The sequence below is a fragment of the Colletotrichum fructicola genome, assembly GCF_000319635.2.
Source record: "Colletotrichum fructicola Nara gc5 chromosome Unknown KSG_Nara_v1_contig11, whole genome shotgun sequence".
Taxonomy (NCBI): domain Eukaryota; kingdom Fungi; phylum Ascomycota; class Sordariomycetes; order Glomerellales; family Glomerellaceae; genus Colletotrichum; species Colletotrichum fructicola.
Window position 1 is genome coordinate 233,325 of NW_027094061.1, and position 26,391 is coordinate 259,715.

Here is a 26,391-nt window from a genome sequence, read left to right on the forward strand (position 1 = left end):
GGCAAGGAATTGGGATCATCGCGGCGGGAGACGCGCCGGCGCCTTACTCAGTTCCATCACACTGCGAGTGGACATGGCTTGACGTGCATTATTGGCCGGGATATCGAGTGGTGCTCTCAAGGGGAACCAACAAACGAAGGGGCGCAGATCGACTGATGGAGCAACTTTGCCCGTGGGCATGGAGCCCGGAGCCGGAATCCCAGGGCCCTTGGAGGGGCGGAGGGGATCCGTGTGGTTGACGCTTGTCGTACGTGATCGTGACAAATCGGGGACGAGGAACGATGAGAACAGACTTGACTTGGATCGCGGGGTTGGAAGATGCGCGATGGCATGTTTTTCTTTTTCTGGTCGGTGGCTTGAAGACTATCGACAACTGACGTGAGGCTAGAGCGGCGCTCGTACCGTTTGGTGGGAGATTGACAGCTTTCTAGCTCAGGCGAGCACACGTGGGGGAGACGTGGGAAGAAAACGGCAGACGAGGTGAGCTGCCGAGACATTTTGACGGTTTTCGAATCGAATCCCTGGAATTCTTGGGAAGCTTGGGCCACCCACCGGGGGACCAAGCACAGACCACCAAAGCCATGGCGAGCACGGGCCATCCGTTCTAGTGGTCACCGAGGATCCTCCGGAGGGCTTTTTTATTTTTATTTTATTCCATCTTCTTTTGGCTGCTGACTGATTGGATAGGTGCTGCCTCCAGCGCGTCCAGGTGCTCACCTCACACAATCAGTCCACCCGCGTCCACTAGCGTGCTCTCCAGGCATTCCCATGCTCCATGCAAGCTCCCCCCGGTAATAAAGGTAAGGTACGGATACCTGACGCCGTACATCTGCTAGCCCACTGCGGATGGCTTCCGTCGACGTAATCGAAGTTGATTCAAGCCTACCTGCACCTGTCGTCTGAGCATCGCCTTTGTTCTACAACATTCTCCAGGTTCACGGCCAGCCAGTCGGCGCACCTTCAGGGAAACGACCACTTTACCACCGAAGCACGTATTCAATCTGGCGGGCATATTCTGGAAAAAGGAGCCCTCCGCCGTGGCTCCTGTCGTCGCAAATCCTTCCAACCCGCCTCCACCTCCATATACCGACATCATGACCCAACCGCCACCCGTACCACACCTCACGCCTCAGTTTTGCTTCTCGACCGGGACTCTCAGAGGTCACCTTACCTTCACCTTCTCGAGCGCGCCGTAGAACACTGCTGATACCCATTCATAGACTTTCTCCGGCTGTCCCGCGCAAGTATCGACGACTCGATATCACAGAACCTCAATGCTCTGGTAACACCATCTCGAGCCGGCTTCGACCCATCATCAACCTCACAGCGCACCCCGAGAACATTTCCGCGACAAATAGACCCTCAAGCATGCCAGAACTTCAAAGATCAAGCGTTGTTTCCGACATGGCACGCGCGAGCCGAGGTGCTGCACTACTGTGGCGTAGTCGCAACGAGTCCAGATCCCGACGACCCGGAGGCTCTGCTACGACAGATTGAGACGGCCAAGGACAAGGAGAGGGTAGTGGATGAGCGTTTGGACCCATACTCTGGAAGGTTCTTCCCACGAGAACCCCGGACAGAGCAGCTTGCCATGCTGATCCGGCAGGAAAAGGGCGTCGAGAACATTGTGCGGACAAGGACCTGGGACATGGTCAAGCAACGATGCGGCGAGTCCGCAAACACATGGGAGGAGGCACTGGAGAGTTGGCGACAGAGGACTGGTGTCAAGGGGGATAACCGATAGCCGTCCCCTTGCATCACTCGTCAAGAGGCTTGTAAATATCCATGTATAACGGACCTTTGTGTATCATCACTGTACCACCATTCCCGACAATGATCAATGAGAATACTTTTGGAAACTGGCAGACAGACCCCCACTCGGAGTATGAGCGTGGATTGCTCAGGGACGAATCGGGATTGATGCAGCGGCTCACAAGCTCTCTTCTGGCCTTGGCAGGCACGACACCTACCTAAGCATTGAAGCTCCCGATCATGCCGACAGCAGCCATCTCAACTTGTTAGCTCACAGCTTATGAACCTTGGACTGCACCCCCACCAAGATGTGGTGGTTTGGGCAGTGCCGTTGCGGCTGGAACGGGGGTGCATATGGGGTGAGGTGGTGAATGTGATTTGGATGAGGGGGAACACCAACAGTCAGGCCAGTTTGCCCCACCATTGCCTGCCCGCCCGGTGGCTCACCTCATCGGTTTTGACTCGGGTTTGGCGCTCCCTCCCACTGAGGTGCCTAGACTGAGGTGTCTACAGCGTGTTTCTCAGCAGGGCCGCCGCCGCCAAACAGTCCCGCCTGCCGCCGGCAGCCACAGACCACGGGCGAGACGGGACCACAGCGGTGCATTTTACTCGCTGTGTGGCTTGGAACATCTGTGTGGCCGAAGCGTCTCCAACCCGGCCCAAACCTCATCGCTGCCGTTGATTCGACTCTTTTGCAGCTCCGATTGTGGACTCGTCCTCTCGTCACCTCTCACCATCCCACCGCACTCCCCCACAAGGCACGAGACCCGGTCCCCGACACAACCGACTCCTGCTCTCTGCATCTCAATCGTCCTCTTCGATTTCTGCCAGGAGCACAGCCGTCCAGTCACCCGACTGCAGCCAAATTAGTGCCCCTCCTTCGTCGACGAGGACCCCTCTCCCGCATCGCAGCCGCAAACGCATCCGAAGAGTTTTGCCTCCGACGACTCTAGGTTGTGCCTCAGCCTCGTCCAAGACATTCGCCTCGACAGCTGTCTTTTCACTGCCATCGCAATCCTGCCGAGTCGAGCGCCGATCTACCCCCCCACCACCAACCCGATGCCACAGCCTCTCAGTGCGAAAGAGGCTTCCCTCTTTCGGTCCGTCATCCGCGCCTATGAGGACAAGCAGTACAAGCGCGGCCTCAAGTCCGCCGACCTCATCTTGAAGAAGGTTCCCAAGCATGGCGACACCATGGCCATGAAGGCCCTGATCATGAATGCTCAGGGCAAGACCGACGAGGCCTTTGCGCTCGGCAAGGAGGCCCTGACCGTCGACATGAAGTCGCACATCTGCTGGCACGTCTACGGCCTGCTGTACCGCGCCAACAAGAACTACGAGGAGGCTATCAAGGCATACAAGTTCGCGCTCAGGCTCGAGCCCGAATCTGCCCAGATCCAGCGAGACTTGGCCATCCTTCAGGTCCAGATGCGCGATTATGCCGGCTACATCCAGAGCCGCACAGCTATGCTCCAGGCTCGTCCTCAGCTGCGCCAGAGCTGGACTGCGCTGGCCATTGCTCACCACCTCTCGGGCGACCTTTCCGCTGCCGAGAACGTCCTCACCACCTACGAAGGAACCCTGAAGGCCACCCCCTCCCGCGCCGACTACGAGAACTCCGAGGCTATCATGTACAAGAACACCATCATTGCCGAGCAGGGCGACTACCAAAGAGCTTTGGAGCACCTCGAGTCCGCCGCCAAGCGGAACCTCGACAGACTGGAGTACCTGGAGTTGCGTGCCAAGTACCTGCTGGAGTTGGGCAAGAAGGAGGAGGCCATTGCTGCCTGGGAAGCTCTCGTCGAGCGCAACGCTGACCGGCCTGCTTATTTTGAGGGCTTGGAAAAGGCCCACGCCTTCTCCGACAGTGACAAGGACGCCAGGAAGCAGGTCTACGACACATACGCCAAGAAGTTCCCTCGCTCAGACGCCCCTCGCCGGTTGCCTCTGAACTTCCTCACGGGTAAGTTTGACGGATATGCCATTTGATTCGACGTCTAACAGACAGCAGGCGACGAGTTCAGCGCGGCTGCCAAGGAGTACCTCACTTTGATGTTCAACAAGGGCGTTCCGTCGACCTTTGCCAACCTGAAGCACCTCTACGCCGACTCTGCCAAGAAGGAGGCCTTGGAGGCTCTCGCCCAGGAATACATCAAATCGCAGAGCTCTGCCACAGAAGCTGCCAACGGCGACCGCTCCAAGGGCGAGGCCGCCGCCTTATACTTCCTGGCACAGCACTACAACTACCATTTGAGCCGCGATCTGGACCAAGCTCACAAGTACATCGACCAGGCCATTGAGAAGGTCAAGGACAGCGTCGACTTCCACATGACCAAGGCTAGGATATACAAGCACCAGGGCGACCTCAAGAAGGCTTCTGAGACCATGGACCAGGCTCGCCTTCTGGATACCAAGGATCGCTACATCAACACGAAGGCCGCCAAGTACCAGCTGCGCAACAACGAGAGGGAGCAAGCTCTGAAGACGGTAGGCCTCTTCACTAGGGCCGACACTGTTGGTGGGCCTCTCGCAGATCTCCTGGACATGCAGTGTGTCTGGTTCTTGACAGAGGACGGTGAGGCTGCTGCCAGACTGGGAGATGACGCCTTGGCCTTGAAGCGATTCCACACCGTTCACAACATCTTTGACGTGTGGCAAGAAGACCAGTTCGACTTTCACAGCTTTTCTCTTCGGAAGGGCCAGATCCGCGCCTACATTGATATGGTCAGGTGGGAGGATCATCTGCGCGACCATCCTTTCTACTCAAAAGCGGCGCTTGAAGCTATAAAGATCTACCTTAAGCGCGCTGATCGCCCGGCAACCAACGGTGCCAACGGTGCTGCGAACGGCGACGATGCGTCCGAGAGAAAGAAGGCGGCTAAGAAGGCCAAGAAGGAGCAACAGCGTCTGGAGCGCGAGGCAGCTGAGCGCGCAGCCAAGCAGGACCCCAACAAGGGCAAGGCGAGTGAGGAGCCCAAGAAGAAGGACGACGACCCGTTGGGATTGAAGCTTCTGGATGCTGAGCCCTTGAGCGCCGCCATGCGTTTTGTCACTCCCCTTTTGCAATTCAGCCCCCAGAACATCGAGGCCCAGTTCGCCGGTTTCGACGTCTACTTGCGCCGCAGTAAGTGGTTCCCCCACCCAAGACAGGCATATGTCCAGCGCTAACATGTTCACAGAAAAGTACATTCTTGCCCTGCGCTCTCTCAACGCTGCGCGCGCTCTCGACGAGTCCAACGCCGGCGTTCAGGAGCGCGCCCAGAAGTTCGCCGAGGTCATCAAGCCCGCCCTGGAGAGCCTACCAGCCAAGGTCCAAGAAGTCATCAAGTCCGAGTTCAAGGCGCCCGCATAAAGAGTGTGTTGTGATAAGCGCCAGATGAATCGAGCAAGAGGAGGCTTGCGACGTCATGGTCTCGAGACTGGAGACGGCGGCGAGGAAGGTGGAGCAGGACGACGGCGGTCATCATCAACGGCGGGGATGACGAGGCAAGTCATCGAGTCCGGGATACAGTGCATAAAAAGTTGTGATAGAGGGCTACCAAAAGCTTATGAGACTCCATTTCTGCCGGAGCCATCGCGCATGTTTGTATGTCGCATCCGTACCGAGGCCGTGATATCCATTTCCGCCTCCAACCCTGATCAATAACCAACCCATTTTGTACCATTTCCCTGTGATTATGTGATTTTATACAAAGCTTTACTGCTCGAACGAATTCGTGACGTCGACAAAAGACGTCCACTGCTGGAGAGCCTTGCCGCTCTTGACGGCCCAGCGCGCTCTCCGCACGCCCTCCTTCCACCGTCCTCCGCCGGGTCCCCGCTCCGTGATGACCTTGCCGTCATCGCCGGGGCCCATGTTGCTTGACTCGGCCTCGCAGATGCCCGACGCCACGAACAGCGTGGCCGTGTTCATGAGCACGAACTCCAGAATGGGATCGTCATCAGCCATCTCGCCGCTCAGTATCCTCCTCAGGATCTCGGCGTTCTCTGCGGGCTCCTTGCCGGGAGAGACGGTGTTCAGGGGGTGCGTGCCGAGGCCGAAGTCGCTGGGCTGCACCTTGAAGTGGTCCTGCACGACGTCGCCGCTGCCGTCGGGCGAGGCGCTGAGCCTCCAGACCTGGGTGGGCCCCGCGCAGCTCACCTCGTCGAGCTCCTCGTCGCCGCAGATGATCATGGCCTTCTTGGAGCCGCCGATGCGCAGGGCCTCGAGGAAGACGGGGCCGAGCTCCTTGCGGGCGACGCCGATGACGCGGGCCTCGAGGATGTCCTCGACGGGGTTGGCGAGGGGGCCGAGGAGGTTGAAGATTGTCCTCCAGGGCAGCTCCTTGCGGATGGGGGCGACGTAGCGCATGCCCGGGTGGAAGACGGGGGCGAAGAGGAAGCCGTAGTTTGTGGCGGCGTAGACCTGGGAGATTGTCTTTGGGGAGACGGCCATGAGGACGGGGGGCCGGGGCTGCATGTTGTTGACGAGGTCTGCGGAGCCGGACTTTGAGGTGCTGGCGCGGTTGCCGTGCTTGGCGACGAGGAGCAGGGAGGAGGCAAGGATGCTGGCGGTGGTGCTGATGTTGAAGGTGTTGTGGGAGTCGCCGCCGGTGCCGACGATGTCGCAGAGGCCGCCGGCGTAGGCGCCCTCGGCGAGGTTCTTTTTGCGGACGACGGCGGAGAGGTCGTCAAAGTCGACCTTTGCGGCGGCGAGGCGCATGACGTGGGCGGAGCGGGCCATTACATCGGCGCGGCGGTCGAGGTTGGTGAAGTGCAGGGAGATGAGGAGGGAGGCGGCCTGGGCATCGGAGACCTGGTGGGTAAAAAAGTAAGAGATGGCATCGGCGATCTCATCCGGGGTGACGGCGAGGCCGCCGTCCGGGACGGGCCAGAGTTTCTTGAGGAGGGGCTTGATGTCGATGAGGGGGAGTGAGGCGTCGTCGGACCCCGCGACCGGAGGTTGAGCGGCCATTGCGGCGGGGGTGATTTTGTGTGATGTATGTTGTGAGAACTGGAGTGTTGGTTTGAAGGATCAATTGGCTCGAGAAGCTGTTAAATCCGGGTTGGTGTTGAGTCACTGCTGTTGTGAGTCAAAGGTGAGTGTGAGTGAGATTGGCTTGATAGATTGATAGACGTGGCCGGGGGAGAGACTCACCGGTGCCGATGTCAGGTCGGCATGCAGCCGGTGCGGCCCACATCTGATTGGTCAATTATTACCAGATTGAGCTGTCACGGGGAGACATGATTGGCTCTGCAGGGTCACAGCGTTGGAGCTGGTGTACCTGTGTCGAAGTGGGTGTCGCCTGTTAGGGAATCTCCGCTCCCGCACTCTGCATTTGGCCCTTAGGGGCAATGGAAATCGCCGAATGCCATCTCTCGCCGTTGGTAGAGGGACTTCAAAAGCAAGGGGACGGGAGGTGAGGTGGAGGAGGGGTTTCGTCCATCGTCCTCGTTCGTTTCCATTCTTCTCTGACGTTTGTGTGTCTTGCTCACGTCCAAGGCTTTGTTGGTTTCTCCAACTCTGTTTATCCCACAATGCGGCTGCACGTCCGAGGACACATAATTACAGGGCGATTCGACTGGATGTATGCCACGCCACGTCTCGAGGACCGTCCGGAGCACACTGTTTTTTACGTCGACGTCCACGCACCTGCTGCTCAGATAGGTGAGGTGGGTGGTGATGCGCAGCCAGAAGCGCTTTTCGACAACATGTGCCTTGCAGGCTTACTCACACCATCGAGGTCGACAAGGTGCTTACTTACTTAGGCGGTGCCTTCTTTTCTCCCTGGCCGAAGAGGAGCAACTCTTCTGTTCCTGGGCTGGGCTCTTGGTTGGAGTTTGACAAGGGGGTTCTCCAGGTCCAGGAACAGCTTGTTGCTTCTTCTGCTGCAAGACCACCTTAACCAGAAGACCTGGACCAAGACAAAAAGACGGCACGGACGCCGCGGGCCCGGCGCATGAGAGTCACTGGACACGCTGCAGGACGTGCTACCTCATGCTGAGGTGCCAATGCTGCATCCGTGTGCCTCGTGCCGGTGCTTATCACAGCTAAAGGTACCTTGCCTTCGTGTCTGCGCCCTCAGGTGCTGCTAGCACGATACCGTGGCCCACACTGCCCGCTACGCTGACCGAGGGAGGTCACTAAAAGTCGTTCCCTACCGCTACGAAGGGCGCCCTTTCCCCGTCCGCGTCTCAATCTCCGATCCATCCGTGCCACCGTGCCACCCACCAGGGCGCCTTCCACGCGCAGACCAGTCTCTGTTTGGCCTGGCGCCTTCCACTTCCACCGCGATGCTGCTGCTCTGAGTGTCTCCTGCCTCGGGACCTGCACCTGCACTTGCACTTGCACTTGCTCCTGCTCCTTCTGACCTGTTCCTGTGCCGGCGTTGCTCCTGCGCTCGGCGCCCTTTTGTCCTCGCCTCTTCCTCCTCCTCCCTCCCCCGGATTTGACCTCATTCCTTTTTCCTCCCTGGATCATTCATGCTCGAGAGGAACTGCGACGGCCCCCGACGCGACAGCTGCAGTTACAAGACGCACGCAACTGGACGATACCCAGCGAGCAAGGACCCCCGAGGGAAAAAAGTCGATAACTGACAATGCCTCGTCGCTGCTAACACTGATCGCTCCCTTTTACCCCCTCACCACCACGTCAAACTACTATTCTTCTGTTCTCGTCTGTCGCTTCAATCTCCTCTTCGTCCCGCCGTCCAGCTTCTAGAAATACGAAATCCTTATTGAGACCGCCGAATCGTTCGAGCCCGTCCGAGAGAGAGCCCCGTCCGTACCGCGCCCCCTGTCCACAGTAGCATGTGAAGTGCGCTCCGCGGAGCCCGTCGAGATACCACCGCCATGGCGAACAACCAGAGCAGCCCCCAGACCGTACCCGAGTCCATTTCCGAGTCCTCCCAGTCCTACGGCAAACCCGCTTCGCGAGGGGGTCTGCCCGATGTCATCAAAGTCGACGGCGTCAAGTCCCTTGTCTTGGACTCGGAGAACCTCGTCCTGAATGGTGCGTTGATCTGTAGCTTCGTGATGCGCCTGAGACGCTGACTGTCCAAAGACCCGACAGCAAAGAAGACCAGTCGTACGTGCAGTTTCGCCTCCTTCGGCGCACCAGGTAGACACTCCTGCCCGAGCCGATTTGTCCGTCTGCCGTAGCTAACCCCCTCTCTCATAGCAGCACCACCGACGTCCACAATCCCCCTTTACAACGTCCTGTGGGTCGAACTCGCCGGCCAGACCCTCACTATCGATTACGCCAAATACGTTGGCAAGCACAGAGTGCAAGCTGCGCAGTGGATCTTTGACGTCGCCGATGCCGACACCCCCGACGTCAAGACATGGGCCGACAACCTCCTGACCAGAGCGTACGGGCCGGCGAAGCGATGCAAGAGGGCCAAGGTCCTAGTGAACCCTCACGCCGGTCCAGGAGGCGCGCAGAAGAAGTGGGATGTAGACTGTGAACCTCTGTTCAAGGCGGCGCGTATGCCAATCGATGTGGTCAAGACGGAACGCCAGGGCCAAGCTGTGGATATTGCGCAGACCATCGACGTGGACGCCTTCGACACCATTGTTACCTGCTCTGGCGACGGTCTGGCCCACGAGGTCTTCAACGGACTCGGCAACCGCCCCGACGCGTTCCATGCTCTGCAGACCATTGCTGTCTCGCATATTCCTTGTGGTTCTGGCAATGCAATGAGCTGCAACCTCTACGGTACATACCGGCCCTCGTTAGCCGCGCTTGCCATCATCAAGGGAGTTGAAACGCCCTTTGACCTCGTCAGCATCACGCAAGGGGATAGGCGGTTGCTGAGCTTCTTGAGCCAGGCCCTCGGCGTTGTAGCTGAGAGCGATCTGGGGACGGAGCACCTGCGATGGATGGGCGGCGCGCGCTTCACAGTTGGCTTCTTGCAAAGGATCTTCCAGAAGAAGTGCTACCCTTGCGATCTTGCTGTGAAGGTCGAGATCGAGGATAAGCATGGGGTCAAGGAGCATTACAGGCAAAAGATGAGCAACGCATCGGCAACAAATTTGGGCGAGGGTCCCAACGCCGCACCTGCCGAATCAGGGTCGAGCCCAGATACCCATCAAGGGTTGCCGCCTCTGCGTTATGGTACAATCAATGATGCCCTTCCGGAGGGCTGGGAGTCGATTTCGAGTGACACTATGGGCAATTTCTACTGTGGAAACGTAGGTTTACTTCCCAACCTCACAACGCGCAGTTGCTAACTGGATCTAGATGGCGTACATGGCAGCCGATGCCAACTTCTTTGCTGCAGCCTGCGCCAACGACGGCCTCATGGACCTTGTCTGTGTAGACGGCGATGTGTCGGTCGGCTCTCAACTGAGCATGCTGTTGTCAGTGGAGAACGGCCAGTTCTTCGATAACCCCCTCGTCTCGTACAAGAAGATTACGGCCTACCGCATCACCCCGCGCAACCAGAAGGACGGTTACATCAGCATTGACGGCGAAAAGGTGCCCTTCGAGCCGTTCCAAGCAGAGATCCACCAGGGCCTCGGCAAGGTTATCTCGAAGCGCGGCGGTTACGAGGCAGCAGGTCCCACGAACTGGGACAAGATCACTACCGGTAACAGGATCATGGCGTAGGAAGCCACTTGCAAGAAGGCAGCCCTCTTCGTTGCACTAGGTGTTGTGGCACCGATCGATGTGACGGCGCGAGCCGTGACTTGGGTCGCCCAGGCCGTCCGGAGACAATTGCACGCCTTCATCAATGGCATAGTGGCTTGTCTCACGTTCTCCAGTTACTTTTTAAAGATTACTTTTGACGGTCAGCAGTGGCTGAGGTAATAGCGGTAGGGAGCAGTGTTTTTCAAAAAAGTCGAGATACCCAGATAGACCAAGATGGGAAGAAGCGTTACCGTCGTCGCCGGGCCAAGACAGGCCCCGGCCGGCAATGCAGCCATTGGATATCAATGTATACTGTAGAACAGCGTTGAGCACATACAATTGCTTTTCTTTTCGGTCCCCATCACCCCTCTGAAGCAGTCCCAGATCAATACCAAGTGATTTTGCCGCCTCCCGTTCTAGACCCAAAAAACGCCGTGTTCACCATACAATGCAAAGACAAGATCCAAGTCATGCTGCAGCCTGCTCATTTGTCGTCAAAGCCACCCCACTCGCCGTCGTCTTCCTCTTCCGCACCCTCCTTGTCCTCCTCCTGGGACTCGACCCAAGGCAGCCTGTCGTCCTCCAGCGACTCGGCCGCCTTGACGCGGACAGTCTTGACGGGCGACCTCTTCAACGGCTCGACGAGCTTGCTGACCCTCTTGGCGAACGCGACAGCCTTCTCGCCGGCGTCCTCCTTGATGATCTCCGTCCTCTCGAGCTCGTCGACCCAGATGTCCACGCCGTGCAGGCGCAGGCCGATGGGCACCTTGCGCAGGTCGCCCTCGACCTCGAAGGGCCACTCGGCCAGCACGCCGGCGAGCGCGTCGGCGCGCCCCTCGGCGTAGTCGCCCTCCTTGACCCAGGTCAGGCCCGAGGCGAAGGTGCGGCGGACGAGGAGGAGGAACTTTTCCATGCGCAGGACGTCGATGTCGGTCCAGTTCTTGGACATTGTCTCGTAGAAGGCGGAGAGCCAGGCGGGCACGTCGGCGTTCTGGAGGCAGGCGGTCAGGGAGGCGAGCTCGGCGGCGAGGTTCTGTTGCGGGACGGCGCGGTCGCACATCCACATTGCGTAGAAGAGGCCCTTCCAGAGCTTGAGGGCGTCGATGCGGGTGAGGGAGCGGTGAGAGCCGAGGAAGGTTTGGAGGGAGGTCAGGGCCTGTGTTCGGAGCTTGCGGTCTGGTTTGAGGGGGCAGTTTGGTCAGCTTGGGAGGTCTCTTCAATCGTGTCGGGCGGGCGAAGCTTTGCGACGCGGGAGATGGACGAACCGCTGGAGGCGAGGTTTTTGATAAACGGCATGTTTTGTTCGTGGGACGCCATTATGAAGGGGGCTTGAGCATATCCTGCTCAATTGGACAGCGATTGGGGTGGTTGAACGAGCGTCGGGAGGATCTTGGTGGTCTTTTCGTTTTGCCGGGCTGTGATGAGGATGCTGGCTGAGGCGGGCGAGATGGGAAAATAAAATCGTTGCTCACCGAGAAAACTGCCCCGCCGACCTCGGTGTGGAGGTGCAGGGGCGCCAGATCGGGTCACCGCCTAAAAGTCTGGAGCGGTCGGGTTAGGGAAGGTACATCGCCGTGTACCTCCACCCCATGTCTCCTTCCTCCACTCCGGCTCCGGCTTGGCGTTCGTCCGCGACAACGTCCGACTTCATCCCACTTGATACTGAATCGAATTTTCAGGCGCATTGGAGTAGAACGGGACGAATGGGTACACGATATGTATTTCCGATCTGTCATTCAACCCAGACACTTTGGGCGCTTCTGCTTGCTGGGGGTCTTTAATCCGAGCTGTTGTCATCCTTCTTTTGTTCAACAAGAAGGAACGAAGGGCTTTTTCAGAGCAAAGAAAGGACTGTGAGCTGGCTTTGACCAGATATCATCAATGTTTGCAAGTCTTCAGTGTCAGCATGTCACTTGGGTAACAATGTGGCCAGCAGCCAATTCCTTGAGTGACAGAAGCTTGCTGTTTGTATTCTTCACGTCGAGTCGTCAATCTCCACTGCCTATGTAGGAATGCAAAACCCCAACTCCAATGCCCAACTTTACCACCAGTGACAACTCCAAACGCCCAGCTGACTTGAAGGCTACTGAGAAGGTCCTCCACTAGTTCTTGATAAACTCATTGGCCAGGCGGTTCTCAATGCGCTTGTAAGCTTCCTTGGAGGCGGCCAGCTGCTTCTTAAGGCCTTCCTGCTCCTTGACGAGTGTCGCGACCTGGGCCTTGAGGGCAGCAACGTCCTTGTCGTGAATGCGGTTGAGTTCGTAAATCTTAACCTCGTGTTGCGACTTGAGGTCAATGACCTTGGAGTTCAAGACACGCTCACTTTGGGCCTTCGTCTCATCGGCCTTGGCTTGGAACTTGTCCTCAAGCTCCTTGGTGAGGGAGGCGCGAGATTCGTGAATCATTCTGTCAAGTTGGTCTTGGGACCACTGCGGGACTTCGATAAGTTCATAGTCGTCAAGGCCTTCCTGGTTTGCATCCATCTTGTGAGTGTTTGAACTGAATAAAATGGCGACAAAGGCAGATGGCAGGAATGAAGGACAGCAACCAAAGGGCAGAGTGAGTAGATAAAGGGGACAGGACAGTACTCACAGTTGACTTAGGAGTGTTCTTGCCAGTAAAGAGCATTTTGTCGGTTGGCGAGGATGAGAGTCTGCACGCGCAAGAGAGGTTTGAACAGCAGCAAGGTGATTCTGAACAGAGGCGCGAAAGGCAAGCGCGTGGGCAGATAGGGGCAGCTTACCTTGTTGGTGGCGCAGAGAGTTTGGAAGTACTGAGTGTATTGTGATCTGGATGGAAAGGTTTTGTTGGTGTTGTTGTGGGAAGAAGGAAATATTTTCCGGGGGTTGAGTGTGTGGGAGGTGGGTTTTATAGCTGAGGCTGTGGTGAATGGGACGAAGAATAGACGAGAGACGGGACCGCTGAGGAAGGAGGGAGGAAAGAAGGGAAGGAGAGAAGGAGCGGGTTGGCGCACCTGCCTCTCGCCCACAGGTGCGCTGCTGCTGGCCAAACCTCTCCATCTCCAGCTTCAAGCTACGGCGGTCTCACTGACGAGCCAGCCAGCCGGTAGAGGGGAGACCTCAGCACGTCCAGCCCCATCGACGTTCGTTGCGGTTAATACCTAGCTGGCGTGGTTTCCGGGTCGCCCATGATATCTTCGCCGTCACTCAGCTGACTTACATGCCACCATTCACACTAGATCACTTAAGGTCATCATCAACGTGTGTCTTCAGAATCTTTGCTCGATTCAAACTCGTTCGATGTTTGCAATGATAGCGGCCTTCCAGGATTGGGTAAACATCGTCTTCAGCCCCTGCACTGCGACAACGCCCAATTCCCCGAGGGTTCTCGTGCCCAAGATCTTATCTCCAGCCCGAACGTAGGTTTTGACCAACGCATCAACTCGATCGCCATAGGGGGTACACTCCGACTTGTTGTAACATCAAGGACCTGCTGGCCTAATCCTCTTCCTCCAGCATGGGACTGAAGACCTTCTTGTAAATCTCCTGGGATCGAAAAGTCGGCGCTGACTGCATCGCCCAGGACGCTGGGTTGGTTGACAGCTTCGCCACAAGGGTTTTCGCTCGCTCGACCCCGTACGAGCGCTTGCGGCGTGTCTACATCACTGATATCGTGGTAGAAACCCATGATACTCTCCTTGAAGCAGGTGCGAGATTGCCATCACGCCGAGCGTGGCATGCGTGAGGCATTCATGAATCATGGAATCTCCCCGTGCCGAGGACCTTGGCTGCTAGCCATTCATCGTGCGCCAGCGCAAGATGGTCTGCTCCTCGGATCAGCCCCGTTGCCAGCGCGAACGACTTCCTCTTTCACCTCGGCATGACCAAGCGCGAAACACACGCGACATCCTGACGTTTCGAGCTCGCATACGAAATCTTGGTCACCGTACTTTTGCGCGGCCTTCCTCGAAAGAAATACACAAGGCTTTACATCGCCACATCATGTTCTAAGATAACTAGTCAATAGGTGCGATCCATCATTTTCAAATTGAAGATTTGAATCTTGAACCGAGGCGGAAATACGTGCTATACAACATCGGAATTGGCATTTCTACCATGCAATGCTCGTCATTGGCTAATATTGATGCTTTACCAGGGACACACTCCATAAACTCCAACCACACGACCGGCATTTTCTTCCTTGTCGCCTCTGATTACAGTAGCAACGCGTTCGCCACCATCAGACGGCTCCGCGGCACCTCTATTCTTCAAAGAGGTGGGATCGCCAGTAAAGTTGGTAGCGCACAATCCCGGATCGGCACCGAGCACAAGGAATCCGTCAGGCTTCAGGCGAGCAGCGTACATGCTCAAGAGCATATTGACTGCGGCCTTGCTGACTCGGTATTCTGTGCCGTGCGGGTTGTAATAAGGAGAAGAGGGGTCGGCGGCGTGAGTGATGGATCCCATGCTGGAGCTGACGAACACAAGACGTGGGGACGTGTGCGCAGTCTTCTTGAGGAGAGGCAAGAACGCCTCGGTTACGCCTAGAGCCCCAACAACGTTCGTATCCAGCACTCTTCGAAATGCGGCAGTGGTAGGCGGGCTGGCCATCGATATGATGCCAGCATTGTTGACGAGGATATCGAGACGCCCGTATTCGGACTCGACTTTGCTCGCCGCTGCGTTGATGGAAGCGTCGTCTGTCACGTCTATCTGCACGAAAGAAGCGGTGCTTTTGACTCCAGAAGTGGACAGCAAATCCATCGCAGCCTTGTCGCCCTTGGTCGAATCGCGACTTCCGAGAATCACATGGTAATCGGCAGAGGAGAGCAGCAAATTCTTAGCCGTCTCGTAGCCCACACCTTGGTTTCCACCTTTAGATTGTTCTCGTGTCAGTGGTTTGCTTCATGTACTCATGAAAAGGACTTACCGGTGATAAAAACGAGCTTCTTGTCTGCTGCAGCCATGGCGGTCGCGGTGGTTGGAAAGCAGATGAGGCTTGCAATTCGATATGGAGTATAGAGCAGAAGGCGATGGCTTGTCAAGCGGGTTTTCTTATCGAAATGGCTCATGTAAGTTGCTCCAAATATCAAGAGGAAGCCCGCCGGAGCGGCACCGGTACTAACCCGCAGCTGTGCGGCACGGTCCGGAGTTAATGATAGTCTAGTCCGGTTCCACCGGCGACGCCTTCTACCATTATATCCGTCCTGTCCGTTCCTGTATCTATTCAGAACACAGATTGAAGACTGCGCCAAACTGATATCTCTCATGAAAAATCTCAAAGGCAGCACTCGATTTTGGGTGGCGCGGATGAGCATGTATGCGGCGCTGTTAGCATTTGGCGGATGGCCTCTGAAGATGACACTTTTGCTGTTGTAAACCTCTAAAGGGGTTGTTCAAGTGAAATATCTGTCCCTCTATCGTCGAGTCGAAAATCATGCTGCTTCTCTCGTTTGGCCAGCCTGTGGCATCTGTTTGTAATAAGTCATGTTCATGTCTTCGAATGATACTAAAGATCACAGACAAGTCCTTGTGAACGTCATTGCTGGGAAGCGCTCTGCCAACGTCTGGCCTGAGCCGCAACGATGATTGGAAGAATGTTTGCGTAGGAGATGTATGGTTGAATTACTATCACTAATTATCGTTCATCGACCCATCCTTTCGGAAAGCAGTCAAGCAAGCAAACTTTGGTGTGTTGCTCCGGGCCGTCTTGAACAAGCTAAATACGTTGCCAGAAGGCTATTGTTCAGAGTGATTGTCTCATGCGACGCATTTGAAGGGCGAAGTGGCTCAGAAACCTGTGATCATCGCACTTTGGCATGGATGAGTCTAGGTGTTGCGCCCCACTAGATATCTAACACGAAGACGCGCTAATCAAAGAGACCAAAGCTCATGTCTTCGTCGTCGTCATCATAACTATAATAGTTTGACCGCGCAAGTTCCGGCTTCTGAATGTCGAATTTAAGAGACTCGGCGTACTCCTTGCGTTTCTTCTCAAGAGCGTTCGCGGCAGCACTGCTTTCGCTCCGTTGGGTTTCAAGCTCATATCTCAGCTTCGTAGAAGTCGAACGCTCCTCTTCAAGCTCACGTCTCAGATCCGCAGCATCTGAACGCTCCTTGATGAGCTTGCCCTTGCTTTCGGCCAGCTGAGCATTGATGATGCTGTGGATGAGCTTCTGGGACTCCTCGCTCTCCTTTTTGTGTTGGTCGAGATATTCTTGAGCATTGTGTTGGAATCTCTCAAGCTCTTCGGCGCGCTTGGCGGCTGCGTCTTCGATGCACTTGGCGATTCCGGTTTGGTGCTCTTTCCTCATCCTCGCGATTTCTTGATTCTTCTGGGCCAACGCATCTGTGTAGATTTTCATGTACTTGGCGCATGCAGCTTCCTTCTGTTGCTTCTGCGTAGCAATCTGTTCGTCCTTCTTGGCGATTTTGTCGTTCTTGGCGGCAATCTCTTGGTTCTTCTTGGTAAGTTTATTGTCTTTATCGGCAATTACTCCGTTCAATCTTTCGCGTATCCTGTCAATTTCGATTTCCATGTCTTTAAGCTCTTCGTTCCCCTGAACGATTTCTTCGTTCTTCTTAAAAATCTCCTCGTTCTTTTTAGCGATTTGATGGTTCAGATCGGTAATCTCTTGGTTCTTCTCAGCGATTTCTTCGGTCTTCTTAGCAATTTCGTTGTTCTTGTCGGTAATTTCTTGGTTCTTCTCAATGAGTTCGTCGTTTTGATCAGCAATTATTCCGTTTCTCCGAACAGTATCTTCGTGCATCCTATCAATTTCGTCGTTCTTGTTGGCAAGCTCTTCGTCCTTCTCAGTGATTTGGTCGGTCTTCTCAAACAGTTCGTCATACATCTCATTAATTTCGTCGTTCATCTCAGCAAGCTCGTCATTCTTATGGATAATCTCTTGACTCTTCTCGGCAATTTCGTCGTTCTTCTTAGCGATTTCTTCGTCTTTCTCAGCCAACAAAGCGTCTACTTTGTCACACTCGTCGTCGTATTGTTGCTCGAGCGCGACCATTTCTTTGTCCTTCTCAGCAATCAAAGCGTCTGCTTCGGCGCGCTCGTCGTTGTATTGTTGCTCGAGCGCGGCGATTTCTGTGTTCTTCTGAGCCATCTTAAGGGCGTGGATTTCCTTATATTTGTCGACCACAGCTTCCTGCGCTTCTTTCAGCGCGGCAATCTCTTCGTTCTCCTCGGAAAGCTTGGCCAATTCGATTTCGATGCACTCGGCCTCGTGTCGTCGCTTCAGCGCAGCGATTTCTTGGTCCTTGGCGGCAATCTTGGCCGCAAGCTGAGCCTCGGTGTACTTGGCGACATCGATGATTTCGAAGTCGTTGAGGGTCTCCATCTTGCTCATCTGTGAGAAACCTTTCTTTCAGTCTCGTTTCGGGTATCCGTATGCTGGGGCGGGGCGATCTAAATACGAGGTTCGTTAGCAAGGATTTCTGCGAAGAAGATCATCCAAGCTCTAGGCGTATTGCCGTATGGGATCTGTTGTCCTTGTATCAAAATGGCGTTCAGACGGCACTCACGGAAGGGGGAAGCACGGAAATGGAGTTGCGAAATTGCGTTGGGGATGTGCAGAGGAGAAGAAAAAGAAAGGCGTCTGTGTAAAAATTCGCATCGTTTTATAGAACCTTTGACTTGGTTGCAAAGGTGGCTTTTCAAAGTTCACCATGGATGCAGCGAACGTTGAAGGGTTCCAGACTTCCAAGGTTGGGTCTGAAGCAGACATGTGTGGACTTTGGTCCCCACTGCTGGACTCGGAACCAGGAATACCATGGTAGGATGACGTCTTTCAAAGCAAAAAGCCTTTGTGATTTATTCCAAGAGGTATCTCGAAGGCGAGAGTACCAGCCGAAACCAGCAAGGTAGGCATTGGAAGGCGGAACGGATGGAAAAAAACATGCCTCAGAAATGTGTGAAAACTTGAAAACAGCTTAGTATTGGAAGGTTCTTCTGCTGACGTATTCCTATGAAGTGCGACTGCCACTTGTTGCTAACAGAGAAGGTTGTTCAGACCACAGCCGGCCTTCCATGGGTACCATTGTCGATACCTATCATAGTATTGCTAATCACCCATCTCCTACTTCTGCTTCTTGTTCTGCTCAGCCATCAAGTCGGCCACGGCCGCCATCTGAGTGTCGCAAAGCTCCCAGGCACGGTTGATCTCGGCCTTGGCGACGGCCTGCTGCTCCATCAACTGCTTGCGGAAGTTATTGTTGAGCTCGGCGATCTGTTGCTGATGGGCAATCTCTTGGGCGACCATCTGGGCACACTGACGGTCGAGCAAGTCGCGCAGATGAGCGATGACGTGGGCAGCTACCTCTGACTGAGGACGGGGGGTGCCCTGCGGATCAGTCAGCCATTGGAAGGTTCAGTGAAAAAGAAGAATACTGACATTCTGAGCCATGCGGAGATTTACAGCGACAAACGCTTCCTAAGCATAGTCTTCCATGGTCTTCTCCCTGCCTCGGGCAGCAGGTCCCTTGTTCTCGGAGCCATTGATCTGGGCCATGGTGCTGTTCTGCGTGTCAACAATGGGTGATAAATACAATGGGACTGCGCGTTGTCCTGAGGGAAGAAAATTGACGAGATGAAAGTTTGCACGTACCTGACGACAGTGAAGTCAGCAATAGCAATATTGTCTAGTGACGACTGGGAGTAAGGCAGGTGACAGTAGGACCAGATGAAGTTGGTTTTTGGGATCCTGATGGTGGCCTGAAACTGAGATGGGAGGAAGGCAGAGGAAAAACAATGAGTCGGCAGACAAGTCAACTGTCCTTGGTCTAAACTTGTGATGGAGGTGAACGCGCTCCTTTGAGAGGAAATCAGTGTGACTTCTCTCTTGCGTGGACCCAATTGGCATTTCACCTTCAGCATCTCTCACGCGTCTTGAGCATATCACAGAGCTTTGTTTACTCTGCTTACGTCATAGGCACTGGAGCTTTGCTTAAGATATTCAACTTATAGCTCCTTCTGCTTGAGCACCAGGCTGCGGCCTTTATGTGGTGGACCGACCTCCTTTTGTTCTGCCCTTGGACTGCCACCACCCTCTCCCTCCATCTCCACCTTTGTCCTCTGACCTCCGAGCGAAGTTGCACACAACAAGTAAGCTCCTCACACCAGAAGCCGACAGCCAGTCAGAAAATTTCCTTCCTTTGACCAATCGTTTGAGTTTCTCAACCGCGCTATCACAGATTCTGAGTCCCTTAAGTCTTGGCCAAGCACCACGCATCCGTTGACTTTGGAAGTCATGATCTGAGCCACCAAACCCCAGAAAGACAACCTCAGACAACAAGTTCACCATGCAGGAAGATCAAGTTAACCAGTCTGAGTTCTCAGGCTTTGGCCGCCTGGATAACCAGGCTGGCCACCGTCGTCGTGATCGCCGTCAGTCGACCAGCACTGAGGTACGTCTTCGCCACACCCTACTGGGACTTTTGCTCCTGCCGTCTCAAAACCAGGAGATAGAAATATCTCGCTGCGAAATATTAAGCTGACTTTCGCTTTCTTTCGTACAGGGCCACCTCACCAACACCAGCAATGACACTTGCCAGGAGCTTCGCGGCCCTACCGTGGGCCTCGCCGATATGCTAGCGGAGATCAATCAGGAGCGACTCGAGTTCGGCAAGGAGTCGCTTGATGACCAGCAGGAGATGCTCGCCATCAAGGTCTTCCAAAGAGCCCAGAGACTCCCAAGAAGCAGCTCCACCGTCATCCATGAGAACACCAACGCTAGCCAGCCCGTCGACACCGCCATCAAGGACTTTCTTGACCAGCAGAAGCACAGAGAGGAGGCCCATGAGCTGAGGGAGAAGCGCCACGAGGAGCGGGAGAAGCGTCATGAAGAGAGAGAGAAGCGCCACGAAGAGCGAGAGAAGCGTCGCGAGGAGAGAGCGGAATGGCTGGAGTTTGAACATGACGATGAGTATGATCTCGTGAAGGTGCGCCTCGACGATCTTGAGAAGCGCGTTGATCACCTAGATCGGGTCATTTGGCTCTTCGCGGTCATAGCAGGTCTTATTGCCATCATCGACATGGCCTTCATCATTGCGATCAAGGATGTCCGCCGCCGCGAGTAGGCACCTACGTAACGTGTATCTGGACAACACTAAAGCTATGTGTTGAGATCGAGGGGAGACAACAGAGAAATCATCAAGTATATGCAAGTTTCTGATATGATGATCTGCCGTGAAAAGCTCGCTTCACTTTACGTTGGTGAAGATCCAGATCGACCGCTCCTTCCTTAAATGAGGCCGAGTCTGCTTTCTTGGACGCATTTTGACTTGTTCACCTCAAGCAAGGGACGACCGGGAGACCATAAGACGGTTGCAACCGTCCAATCGTTCAGGCAGAAGCTTTCACACTTTCAAACCACCGCACCTGCCTACCTAGCTCCCTACCTAAGGTACCTACCTATCCACGCGCAACCAGTCCTCCATCTTCGCGTTGGCAAGGCACCGCGTCGACTCCTACGGCCGCCTCAGGCCTCACCTTGAAGCTCCCAAACCAGTCTGGTCATGGCCACCGGTCTCCCTCTCATTTGTCCATCGACAACGACCGCTTGGCCGACTGATAACTGATTTTCTTCTTCTTCTCTGAGCGACCTCACATCCATTCGCGAGGAATGGGCTGCGGAACGAGGCCATTCACTTCAACTTCCGTCGCCACTCTGCCCATTTTCTGCCCCTCGTTGCCTAATATCTATGTAAGTCTGTCTTCATCATTCTCTTCGGTGCCCAAGTGTCGCGAGGTCTTTCAGATGGAAGGCGCCGTTGAACATCCTTTTCTGCCCAAGCTGCTCCGCGACTTCCCTTCCCGCTCTCCATCCCAACCTCCCCGTTCAGACGCGCGCTTTCACCAGTGCGTTTCTCACCTGGATACGCGTCCCACGCGTGACACTCCTCTTCGAGGAGGCCCCCAAAAAACAAAGCAAACTTCGCCGTTTTCTCTCTCCTTCACCCTCCTCAATCTTCTCCTTTCATTTTCTCCCAAGCCGTCCAACCAGCTAACCACCAAACGCGGTTGAAGGTTGAGGAAATTTAGCATCGCGAACCGTCACCACTTTGCGACTCAACGACAAATCCCTATCTATCGATTTGATCGCAACCATCGACTTCGAAATGCCTTCGACTCCACCCAGCTTGATTCCTGGCCTCGGCCTCGGCAACCGCGCCGCTGATGAGGGTGACGCCCATCCCTCCCCCGACGATTCTGCCACCGAGGTAAGCCCGCATTTCACTTTGTTTGAGGACCCGATCTCGTTTTTCTTGTCTGTCTTCACGCTGCTCTGCCAGTCTTGCCCTGCTGGGCCCTAAGAAAGGTATGGTCGGGAGCCCGGAAAAGCTGAGGCATGCTTGGTCGCTGCAAACCACCCTACACTGGGCTGGGGCGCCAACCTTCAGTCTCGACGGTGCAAAGATCCCTGCCTCAATTCCCTTCGCGGGATTCGGATTGGTCCAGCGGGGCTAATGCCATACTCTGGACTGCCCCGATGGTGGTCACGGGCAACAGGTTCTGAGGCGATCCCCCAATCTCCTGTTTCGGGGGGTTCGCCGTGTTTTGTCTGAGTCACACCCGGCACAATCACTTCAATGTGTGTTTCTGGAGAAGTGTCTCTGCTCTAACCAAGCACGAGACGTGCTTCGGGAACGTCGAAGAGTCCAGATCTTTGTGGAACAAACTTCAGAATGGCGCAAAGATGCAGGGCACAGCACCGAAGACGGGCATTTGAGGATCTCGAGAATGGCTTACCTGTAGGACCTTTGAAGAAAGGCTGCTGACGGTTCGAAGACACAGGACACGTCCAACATCATGGATATCAGCATTTCTGATGAATTCATCCATGCTGCTCTTCAGCCTGAGGTCAGTTACAACTGTTTTGATGTTTGAAACTCATGTTCAAGTACTTACCAGATGCGAGGCCAATGATGAGCATGGTATCGGACCACTTGAAAGCGACCAGGACAGCGGCGACGACTTCAACGCGAAGTGGAAGGCCAGAATTCTACGAACCATTCTCGTTCAGGACCAAGAGGTCATCCAGAGACGCATCTTCAAAAAGGAGTTCGAGCAGGGAAAAAAGAGCCTCAGCAAGAAGTGGGCCGATCTCTCAGAGCTTATAAGCTTCAAATTACCCATACTATAGATACCCACAGGTACCTATCTAAATAGGTTAGGTTACAGGTATACTTAGAATATAAGTAGATAGGTTTACTAAGTATATAGATAGATATTAATGTAGGTATAAGTAGAGATTCTACTTATACTTATAAGTTAAAAGTATATACCTTCTAATAACTAGATATAATAAAGTATTATACTAATTATTCTATGAATTATATAAAATTTACTTGATTAATAATATAAGTTATTTATCTTAAAATAAATAAGTTTATATTATAATAATTGTTAACACAGGTATAAGCGTATTCAGGGGCGTAGTATATGCGCCTATATAGTATAGGATTATAGATGGGCTTATGTTATGATAAAATGTGATATTCCTGAGCATTTATAGGCATTTAATCGTATAGAGAATAATAAAGGAAGTGATGTATTGTGATGACTCTTGTTGATGTTGTTGGCAGGTTATTTCCTAAGGTAGGGAAAAAGGAGGGGAAACATAACCTGAAACGTAACCTGCTAAACTGCTAATTACATAAGGTGCTTACGTAGCTATACGTATTACATAATCAATATTGTAGCTATAGGTTATAATAAATAAAGCATTTTTATATAAGGTTTTATACCTTAAAGTCTATTAGTTTATTTTATATGTAATATTTAAGTAAGTAAGTATTCTTATAAGTATTATTATTATTATATAAGATGTTATAGTTATTTATAAAATAAATTGTTACTTAAACCCTAAATTATAGTCTCTACTTCATTTATATATTTAATATCTAAATAAAAAAGTTTTACTTATTACTTAGTTATACTTACTTAGTACTTACTTAGGTACCCCTCTATACCTATAGATTATATAGGTATATACCTATATAGATATCTATAGATAGTTTAAAGCCTAGGAGCTTGCTAACCTGGCCGATAAGAGCGCTCTCGAGGCCTTGACCGGCAACGCAGTCAATTCAGAGTCATCCGCAGTCAACGCTGACGCCATCGAAGCAATCCGCATGGTGTACACGACAATGCAGGAAGACCTTGGTGGCCTCTGCACACGTCAAGAATACGATCGTCAGCGAATCGATGACAAGTTCGATCGGCTCGCCGCGTCCAATGCCCACGAGCTCAAAGCCCTGAAGAAGCATTTTGGTGATCAGCTTGTCAGACTCCAGGAGGTGGACAACGTTCTCCAGAGACGGCTCAAAGGTGTCATTGACCGCCAAGATCTCATGGAGAGCGTGTTGGCCGCGCTCCCACAGAAGCACCACATGCTGTTTGGTGGCTTCGCCATGGTGGTCCTCATGTATGTCCTGCTTCACCTCACTCGCGACTGATATGCTTGAGGGGTAAAGCTGGATGGAGATGTCGCTTGGAAGATCGGGTTCGGACGAGAAACACCTTGGGTGTACACAATACAATTCCTTTTGCAGAGACCGAGGCGGTAGTTTGACGAGTTTCTGATGGATATCGTACGTAGCATTGGCCCCTAGGACGCGCCATGACGAACCTCTCCTGAAATTCAATCCGATTTATCGAGGATCGCAGTGTCTTCAGCCGACCGCCCCCTTGAAGTCTTCGAGCAGACCGTTATTGCCAATTTTCCCTTCGCTCCTGCCTTGCCTAAGGTATCTCTTCCCTTTCACAACCACAAGCGCAGAGAACGGCTTGACTTCATAACACCGGACGCAAAAGCGTTTGCCATTTCAGCTCACCTTCCTCGATTTTACTTCAACTTCACCTGCAGCCAGAAATCGTCTTTGGCTGGGCACGGTCTTTTGGGCCGCCCACATCCCACAACACAACACGCGACTTTCTGTCTTCGGAGGTCCAGCCAAGGAAACCAGTTTCCTCCCAATCCAAATCACCTTCTTAACTATTTTTTGTTTGCCCCATAACGGATTTTGGCCCATTCAAACGCGATCACATCGCTGCCAATCAATAATTTACAAACAGTCGCATCAGCGCCAGGTAAGCCAGCAACCCGTAACACTCACTTGGAACTCGGCTCACATGTTGCTGGCATCATAGACATACCGAAACTCAACTCAGAATGGCATCTCGCCCGCAGGATGCCGTCCCTGTTCAGGGTGCTCCTGGCATCCAAGCCCGTAGGGAGGAGCAGACTCATGCCACCGAGAATATCCCAGAGTCTGCTATTGAATACGAAGTCTACGAGATCGAGATGTCGGCCAGCGAATTTGTGAGCTTGTCTTGATGGGATTCTGGTGTTCTTGCTGACTGGTTGTGTACTAGGCACTGCTCAACGCCCTGCTTCAACGGGAGGCCGCCCAGTCCGCTGCATTCAACGCGACCAACCACCCTCACACGTACCTTGGACCCCAGCCGGATGTTGTCGATGCTTGGATGAATCAAATTGATCTCATCCGGTGCGAGCAAGCCATGGAAATTGCTGCTATAAACACCCTGGATGACAATCTGAGGAGACTTGAGCGAGACCTCCGCAATTTGGAGGAGGAAATGAAGCAGTTGCAGCGTTGGTTCAGCTTAGAGCAGAGGATTCGGATTATCATGCAGACGATGTTCTTCGCTACGTGGTTCACTGTCTTCGTCCTTGCTGCCTTTGCTGTGGGCCGCAGGCTCTAGTTATGGAACCAGCACTTTGTACGGGCTGTTTCTAGGTAGACATCACTTTGAATCATGAGATTGTGGTCTCCGTTATTCATTTTGGCATGAGTGATTCTTTGCGCACTTCCTGGGACCTCTCATGCTGATCTTGTGTCTTCTATGAAAAGTCTGCTAATCGCTTTCATCACCCCAAGTTTGGTTGCTCCTTCCGTTTGTGTCAATACAAATCAAAGAATGAAAGAAAACTTTGCACTTCGCTCCATTCCAAGACTTGGTTCCTTGTACTGCCTACCACCTTCTTCAACTCTGGCGACCTGACGCGTCTCCCTCTTCGGCCAAAATCCGTTTCCCCTCGAAAACCTTTCGGATTTCGTCTTTCCCCCAAAACCAACAACATCCGCAAACCATCCAAGCCTCGCACTGGGCTTGGTGTGGTACACGATTTCGAGCTTCCCGCCTTCCGACAACCTTCTCAGATTGCGATGAGGTAAATACCGCGAAACAGATTCTCTTCCTACGGGATTTTGATTTTTACTTGTCCTTGATTTTTCTGCTCCCTGGTTCGCGTCGCGTCAACCAGCCGCGCGCCGAACTTCCTCCCCTCTCACCTTCCTCATGTTCGTTCCTGCCCAGTTCCTGCTCCTGCTCCTGCCTTCTTACTACCCACCCACACCAATCTCAGCACTCAAAAACTTCACACTTTTCTCACCTTCGGACTTTTGAGACTCTTCGTTTCCAACTTGACCTTTCTTTTTTTCTTTTTCGTCTGCGTTTGTGCGTGGGCGTCGGTCAATACTAACCCTCCTCCCCTTGCCCTTCTCCCGACACCTGCTTACTTCTTCCACCTTTGCCTCTCTCAGTCTTTCCCACTCTCCATTCTTCCTACAACTTCCGCCAACCCATCTCCAAAGTCTTCCATCCGCCGTACGCACCCCTCAGTCCCCTTCACATTTGTCATCCGAGCCTACTGACCTCTCTCAATAGCACGACAACATGTCATCTCCTGGAGTGAGCCAGTGCAAGATGATCAAGGAGCCCGGCGATGATGTCCCCGACGAGATCTTGGAAGAGATCCTGGGTTGCAATTTCAGCCAGTTAAGCCCATTCCCAGCCTCGTTTTTCTTGCACTTCTTTCCACATTTCCTGCCTGTCCCACTTTGAGCCCTAAGACTCGATTGTCGTCGAGAGGTTTGGCCTGAGATACCGCTCTGGAGCATGCTCGATTGCCAGGACTATTTGGCTCGGTCAACCACTCAACTGTGAGTCGGGGCATCGTCCTTCAGAGACGCTCTCTTTTCAGACAATGGCGTCGGGATCCTCAGCCACTACTGGCTCGGGATGGTTCG

General features: G+C 53.8%; 13 protein-coding genes across 13 annotated transcripts; 7 read left to right on the plus strand and 6 right to left on the minus strand.

Annotated features, from left to right (window-relative positions):
- Positions 1 to 1,094: 1,094 nt before the first annotated feature.
- On the plus strand, positions 1,095 to 1,744 carry cid2 (Caffeine-induced death protein 2; the record flags this gene model as incomplete). Its single annotated transcript, XM_032037150.1, has 2 exons — positions 1,095 to 1,161; positions 1,221 to 1,744. The coding sequence occupies 2 exons, from the start codon at positions 1,095 to 1,097 to the stop codon at positions 1,742 to 1,744; spliced, it is 591 nt and encodes a 196-aa protein (XP_031883771.1).
- A 1,067-nt stretch (positions 1,745 to 2,811) lies between these two features.
- Naa16 (N-alpha-acetyltransferase 16, NatA auxiliary subunit) lies at positions 2,812 to 5,104 on the plus strand (the record flags this gene model as incomplete). The annotated part of the gene is made up of 3 exons (XM_032037151.1): positions 2,812 to 3,715; positions 3,764 to 4,876; positions 4,932 to 5,104. 3 exons carry the CDS (start codon positions 2,812 to 2,814, stop codon positions 5,102 to 5,104), a joined length of 2,190 nt encoding a protein of 729 aa, XP_031883770.1.
- A 345-nt stretch (positions 5,105 to 5,449) lies between these two features.
- Positions 5,450 to 6,706, minus strand: trp4 (Anthranilate phosphoribosyltransferase; the record flags this gene model as incomplete). The annotated part of the gene is made up of 1 exon (XM_032037153.1): positions 5,450 to 6,706. One exon carries the CDS (start codon positions 6,704 to 6,706, stop codon positions 5,450 to 5,452), a length of 1,257 nt encoding a protein of 418 aa, XP_031883938.1.
- A 1,877-nt stretch (positions 6,707 to 8,583) lies between these two features.
- LCB4 (Sphingoid long chain base kinase 4) lies at positions 8,584 to 10,342 on the plus strand (the record flags this gene model as incomplete). The annotated part of the gene is made up of 4 exons (XM_032037154.1): positions 8,584 to 8,743; positions 8,795 to 8,851; positions 8,912 to 9,924; positions 9,974 to 10,342. The coding sequence occupies 4 exons, from the start codon at positions 8,584 to 8,586 to the stop codon at positions 10,340 to 10,342; spliced, it is 1,599 nt and encodes a 532-aa protein (XP_031884019.1).
- Positions 10,343 to 10,847: 505 nt separating this feature from the next.
- On the minus strand, positions 10,848 to 11,680 carry CGGC5_v016578 (Ribosomal RNA-processing protein 1-like protein; the record flags this gene model as incomplete). Its single annotated transcript, XM_032037155.1, has 2 exons — positions 10,848 to 11,539; positions 11,629 to 11,680. The coding sequence occupies 2 exons, from the start codon at positions 11,678 to 11,680 to the stop codon at positions 10,848 to 10,850; spliced, it is 744 nt and encodes a 247-aa protein (XP_031883936.1).
- A 785-nt stretch (positions 11,681 to 12,465) lies between these two features.
- Positions 12,466 to 12,846, minus strand: CGGC5_v016579 (uncharacterized protein; the record flags this gene model as incomplete). Its single annotated transcript, XM_032037156.1, has 1 exon — positions 12,466 to 12,846. One exon carries the CDS (start codon positions 12,844 to 12,846, stop codon positions 12,466 to 12,468), a length of 381 nt encoding a protein of 126 aa, XP_031883937.1.
- Positions 12,847 to 14,472: 1,626 nt separating this feature from the next.
- Positions 14,473 to 15,290, minus strand: tropE-2 (Short-chain dehydrogenase/reductase tropE; the record flags this gene model as incomplete). Its single annotated transcript, XM_032037157.1, has 2 exons — positions 14,473 to 15,197; positions 15,254 to 15,290. 2 exons carry the CDS (start codon positions 15,288 to 15,290, stop codon positions 14,473 to 14,475), a joined length of 762 nt encoding a protein of 253 aa, XP_031883934.1.
- A 903-nt stretch (positions 15,291 to 16,193) lies between these two features.
- On the minus strand, positions 16,194 to 17,675 carry CGGC5_v016581 (uncharacterized protein; the record flags this gene model as incomplete). The annotated part of the gene is made up of 1 exon (XM_032037158.1): positions 16,194 to 17,675. The coding sequence occupies one exon, from the start codon at positions 17,673 to 17,675 to the stop codon at positions 16,194 to 16,196; it is 1,482 nt and encodes a 493-aa protein (XP_031883935.1).
- A 738-nt stretch (positions 17,676 to 18,413) lies between these two features.
- CGGC5_v016582 (uncharacterized protein) lies at positions 18,414 to 18,740 on the minus strand (the record flags this gene model as incomplete). Its single annotated transcript, XM_032037159.1, has 2 exons — positions 18,414 to 18,677; positions 18,729 to 18,740. 2 exons carry the CDS (start codon positions 18,738 to 18,740, stop codon positions 18,414 to 18,416), a joined length of 276 nt encoding a protein of 91 aa, XP_031883933.1.
- An 895-nt stretch (positions 18,741 to 19,635) lies between these two features.
- CGGC5_v016583 (uncharacterized protein) lies at positions 19,636 to 20,412 on the plus strand (the record flags this gene model as incomplete). Its single annotated transcript, XM_032037160.1, has 2 exons — positions 19,636 to 19,740; positions 19,852 to 20,412. The coding sequence occupies 2 exons, from the start codon at positions 19,636 to 19,638 to the stop codon at positions 20,410 to 20,412; spliced, it is 666 nt and encodes a 221-aa protein (XP_031884018.1).
- Positions 20,413 to 21,453: 1,041 nt separating this feature from the next.
- On the plus strand, positions 21,454 to 22,478 carry CGGC5_v016584 (uncharacterized protein; the record flags this gene model as incomplete). Its single annotated transcript, XM_066153544.1, has 3 exons — positions 21,454 to 21,555; positions 22,124 to 22,195; positions 22,296 to 22,478. 3 exons carry the CDS (start codon positions 21,454 to 21,456, stop codon positions 22,476 to 22,478), a joined length of 357 nt encoding a protein of 118 aa, XP_066007060.1.
- Positions 22,479 to 23,484: 1,006 nt separating this feature from the next.
- Positions 23,485 to 23,793, plus strand: CGGC5_v016585 (uncharacterized protein; the record flags this gene model as incomplete). The annotated part of the gene is made up of 1 exon (XM_032037162.2): positions 23,485 to 23,793. One exon carries the CDS (start codon positions 23,485 to 23,487, stop codon positions 23,791 to 23,793), a length of 309 nt encoding a protein of 102 aa, XP_031883932.2.
- A 716-nt stretch (positions 23,794 to 24,509) lies between these two features.
- CGGC5_v016586 (uncharacterized protein) lies at positions 24,510 to 25,063 on the plus strand (the record flags this gene model as incomplete). The annotated part of the gene is made up of 2 exons (XM_032037165.1): positions 24,510 to 24,659; positions 24,713 to 25,063. 2 exons carry the CDS (start codon positions 24,510 to 24,512, stop codon positions 25,061 to 25,063), a joined length of 501 nt encoding a protein of 166 aa, XP_031884036.1.
- Between the last annotated feature and the right edge of the window lie 1,328 nt (positions 25,064 to 26,391).